Genomic DNA, 5000 nt, shown 5'->3' with positions numbered 1-5000 from the left:
CACTGACCGCTCGCCTTGTCACATGGAGCGCCTGAACAGTCACATGACTCAGAGCAGCCAATCCCAAAGCTCCCATGTGTACAATCTAAGAACAGAGCACACGGTACAAACAGTGCTAACACTAATGTGTGTATTATTTACTCCAGTAGTGTGTGATGTTCACCTTCATCACAGTTTTCTCCTGTTTTACCAGCCGGACACTGACGCTGACAAACTCCAGTCACAGGGTCACACGCTGCCCCCGACGGACAGGAACACTTCTGACCACAGCCATGACCATAGAAGCCTACATCACACTCTACACACACACACACACACATATATCAGACCCTGAGGAATATAAACCAACAATAACACAATAAACACAAAATAAAGTGTGTACATCCTTCTCTCGCAGCTCTCTCTCTACGACTCTGACCTTTCTCACATTTTTCACCCTGATACCCAGGCCTGCAGGAGCAGGTGCCAGATCTCCGATGGCACTCCAGAGTGTTTTCCTGGACACACTTGCATTCCTCTGAGCAGCCGGGTCCAAACACCCATTTAGGACACGCTATGGAACGAGACACAGAAGATGTAAACAACAGAAGGGGAAGAATCCTGTCACTTTTTAACATAAAACAAAATTAATTATAAATAAATTGACCCTGAATCGAACCCAGATGATGATGATGATGATGATGATGATGATGATGATGATGGGATACTCACGCAGGTGACAGAAGCGTCCGTACAGTCCCGGGTCACACAGACACGCACCGTATGTGCGATGACATCGTCCGTTATGGGCACAGTTACATTTCTTATTGCACTGCTTTCCATACAGACCTTTAGGACATCCTGAGGGAAAAAAAATCATTAAAATAAAAGTCACAAGTCGTAAATAAAAGATTCATAACAAATAATAATAGTAATGTAATTAGTAATAAATACAGAATTATTAAACTGGTGTCATGTTGTGTGTGTGTGTGTGTTTTTAACTGACCGTCCTGACAGCGTTCTCCACTGACTCCTGGTGGACAGCGACAGCTTCCAGTCACCGGATCACACACACCACCGTTCTCACACTTGCACTGGGATGAACAGTTTCTGCCAAACCAACCCTCAGGACAAGCTGCATCACATACACACACACACACACACGTCAGATATGTATACACACAATGACACAAATGTGGGTGTGGCTTTGAATTGTTCTGTCCATAAGAACTCACTCTGGTTGCAGAGGATTCCTGTCCAACCTTCAGGACAATCACATCCAGTTCGGTGTGTGTTACACACTCCTCCGTTTATACAGTCGTCACAGGACAAACTGCAGTCCAAGCCGAAAGTGTCGTTCAAACACACTGAGGACAATCAGAAGGAGGGAGTGGGGGAGACAGAGAGAGAGAGAGAGAGAGAGAGAGAGAGAGTGAGAGAGAGAGAGAAAGCAAGAGAGAAAGCAAGAGAGAGAGAAAGAAAGAGAGAGGGGGGAGACAGAGAAAGAGAGAGAGAGACAGAGAGAAAGAGAGAGCGAGAGAGTGAAAGACAGAGAGAGAGACAGAGAAAGAGAAAGAGAGAGTAAGCGAGAGAGAGACAGAGAGAGAGAGAGTAAGCGAGAGAGAGAGAGAAAGAAAGAGAGAGAGTTAGTATTAATGCAGGTTTGAAAACTAGAATAAAGTATAAAAGTCATCATTTAACTATTCAGCCTTTTATTTACCCAAAAGTATAAAACCATTATAATGACACATAGACAACAAAACAATGAACTGTTTATCTTCATGCAAATATGAATTTACATAAACCACACCCACTTTTCCTGGTAAGCCTGATACACGTGGCCTTTATTTGCATACTGGAACCTGATTGGCTGTTTAGTTTCATGAGGTAATTATATTTAGTTTAACTGAACAAATATGAATTGAAAAAAGTGCTTATTAATGTCTTATTAAGGACATGTCACACATCACGGAGTTGTACATCTGACCAAGTAGAATCACTCAGTCTGTGGATTTTAAGTATTATGTAATTATGTAAAGCTGGTTATAAAACATCAGAGTTTTTAGAAAACTTCTCACAGTGAAGTGTTTTTTGGTCCTTACAGTAACACCACTGCAGATGAACTAACATGGCCACATAAAGTAGGAACAAAATGGCACTGAAACACGTTCCTCACGTGTTCATACCCGAGTTGTCTGTGGAACCCTGGCTGTGTTTTTAATACAAGAGCTTTCAGGGTTTCCTCCAGAACAAGCCTGAGGTTCTACACAGGATCTGATCTGTTCGTATGCAGACAGCCGAATATCACAAGATTCCACACTAACAACCAAAAACGTTACTCCTTTTCCCTTTAGCGCACAACTGGATCACGTGTAACTCCACACATCTGAAGATCAGGAGAAGATCACCATCTAACCGAATTTCTCTGTCAGTGTGTTCTCAGCACGCAGCTCTCCTTCATCATCCTCGTAATCATCATAGAGCTCCAGCTGTGAGGAATCCTTGATAAGATTTAACAGCCAGGTCTCCTTCACCTGACCAGTGTGGAGAACTGTTTTGTCCAGCCCTGAAAACACACACACACACACACACACACACGTTATGTTACATGACTGTAGACGTGTTGAATGAAGGACATGACGGTCAGAAGCAGTAACAGATTCTCACAGGTACAGGAGCGACGGTCCGTGTTCAGACCGTATCCTGGTGTGCAGGAACACTTGAAGGAACCGGCGCTGTTCTGACACTCGTGTTCACAGCCGCCGTTCTCAGCCAGACACTCGTCTATATCTGTACACACACGGTGCGATAATAAACGTTTAAACATTTATTGGAGGAATCTGAAAACTCGTTAAGTGTCGAAACTCTTCCACTGAAGTATAAGGATGATTATGGAGAACTTGATGCCGACGGAAATCAATAAGGGAACAAATTACAAACAACTTTAAATAGAACTTGACCCAGGTTTGGATCAAAGACTGAATAGAATCGCTTCATCTGGTGCTAGAAGGGATCCATTAACACCAATCCTACATTTAACCTCAAGACTCAAGCAGCCCATCTCCAGCTGTGTACTGTATGATAAAAAAGTGCAACTGTGTAAACAGAAGCACTAATGCCCCTTTTCCACCGAGGCAGTTTGGGTGCAGGTTCGGAGCCTAATTTAGAACCAGTTCTTTCTTTTTCGACAGCCAAAGCACCGGCTCTGAACCAGGAAAAGTGGTTCTTAAGTAGCACCAAAACATTGCTGGTCTAGACTTAAGAACTGCTTGTGTCAAGGGCTGTGGGTGGGGCTGGGGGCGGGGCTACTATTAGTGCCTGGGGGCGGGGCTACTGTTAGCGCATTTGATAATGTAAGTATACTAATGTTTAATACACTTTTACTTTACCGAAATATGATCAATTATCAGCACACGATAGTAAGTAGCTACATGCTAAGGCTAACTTTTTTTCTGTGTTAATTATAAAATAACGTTATGTACTTTCTCGATAACAACCTCCGTTTATACAGATTACATGGAGCTGCACGTACACGTTGGATTCGCCGCGTTTGGATGTTAATGTAGGTTCACAAAGCCATGAGAATTAACAGTAAAGCAACATCCGCCATTGTTGATGTTGTGTTTGTGTTTGTCGCTGCTGCGCTAACGTTGCTGTGTAACGTGACACGTATACAGTGACGTCAGACTCGGCTCTGTGATGCTCTCTAAACGACGGAAAGGCAAACCGGTTCTTAGAAGGTTCGCCAGAGGAACCAACTTTGAACCAGCACCAGCACTAGCTCTGAACCAGCACCCGGGTCTTTCTGGTGGAAAAAGGGGTAATGAACAACTACATCAGAGTCATTTCTGAACTCAATGATGGAGATTTGAGCCTGAACCTAAAGCAAACCAAGGAAGATCATCTACAGCAACCGTCTTCGGAAGTGCAGAAGGAGTCAGGATCACTTGTGTCTCAGGACAAGTCTTAAAGACAATAATAAAGCGTCTAACAATTTCAAATAATATCGAAGATATGGATGGTCATAACTGTGTAAATCATCAGACTGAAGTACGACAAAACACAATGTGAAATAAAAAAAATCAACACAATGCTCCGTGGTGTCTCGGTGGATTTCAAGGCAACACGCACCGTCACAGCTGCAGCCGTCCGAGTCGAGCCTGTAGCCTGCGGCACAGTAGCACTCGTAGCCTCCTGGGTAATTCATACAGTCCTGCTCACAACACGAGCTGCCGTCCACCACACACTCGTCTACGTCTAAAAAGAAGCAGAACAAACATTTTCAGAGCACTGCAACAATTATCTAATCATTAAAGACGAAGGATTCAGCATGTTCAGGGTCAGCTGTGCTTTTATTTGTACCGATACACGTCTTCAGGTCGTCATGGATCCGGTAGCCTTGGTTACAGCTGCACACGGGGCCGTTAGAGTTGTGCTCACAGTGATGAGAACAGCCGCCGTTATTAGTCTCACAGCTGTTGACAATCTCCATCTCAATCCCTAATACACACACACACACACACACACACACACACACACACTGAATTAACTGATCAGACCATTTTAATCATGTTATTAGGGCGGTTTCACGGCACGTTACAGCATTCCGCAAATTTCCTTTTATTATTCGTTTTGTACTTTTTCTCCGTTTATAATCACATTCACAGTTGTGCATCAAGTTAAATGAACTTCAAATAAAAATACAGAAAATACGTCTTTATGGAATATTAATTATGTAAATAATTCCAATCCCTGTGAATGATCTGTTACTACGGAAACGCTAACACTCTCAACTAGAGCAAGAGCATTAAAATAAAGCGGTGAGGTGCAACTGCTCCGCTGTCAGAGCTTCTGCTACAGACACGTAATCAATACCTTCTGACCAATCAGAATCCAGAACACGACAGCGCTGTAGTGTAAACTGGAAATAAACATCTTACACAGTACATCATTTAGAACATGGGTCAGTTAGACAAAACGTTTAGAGAAAAAGCAATTTTAAAGAAACACCTGATGTTTGT

General features: G+C 43.1%; 1 protein-coding gene across 1 annotated transcript in view; it reads right to left on the bottom strand.

Moving 5' to 3' along the window:
- Positions 1 to 5000, bottom strand: part of megf6b (multiple EGF-like-domains 6b) — a 65895-nt gene that overhangs the window by 19594 nt on the left and 41301 nt on the right. The window contains exons 11-20 of the mRNA XM_060858601.1: positions 4342 to 4479; positions 4111 to 4236; positions 2647 to 2769; positions 2396 to 2545; positions 1215 to 1346; positions 986 to 1114; positions 712 to 840; positions 419 to 553; positions 164 to 298; positions 1 to 85 (exon numbers count right to left, since the gene is read on the bottom strand). The exon at positions 1 to 85 is cut by the window's left edge and continues 41 nt beyond it. Of these exons, the coding sequence (XP_060714584.1) occupies positions 1 to 85; positions 164 to 298; positions 419 to 553; positions 712 to 840; positions 986 to 1114; positions 1215 to 1346; positions 2396 to 2545; positions 2647 to 2769; positions 4111 to 4236; positions 4342 to 4479 (1282 nt within the window). The remainder of the gene's footprint in view (positions 86 to 163; positions 299 to 418; positions 554 to 711; positions 841 to 985; positions 1115 to 1214; positions 1347 to 2395; positions 2546 to 2646; positions 2770 to 4110; positions 4237 to 4341; positions 4480 to 5000) is intronic.

This window comes from Tachysurus vachellii, chromosome 22, assembly GCF_030014155.1.
Source record: "Tachysurus vachellii isolate PV-2020 chromosome 22, HZAU_Pvac_v1, whole genome shotgun sequence".
Lineage (NCBI taxonomy): Eukaryota > Metazoa > Chordata > Actinopteri > Siluriformes > Bagridae > Tachysurus > Tachysurus vachellii.
Note: the sequence above shows the minus strand (reverse complement) of the source record. Positions and strands in the feature narration are given on the sequence as shown.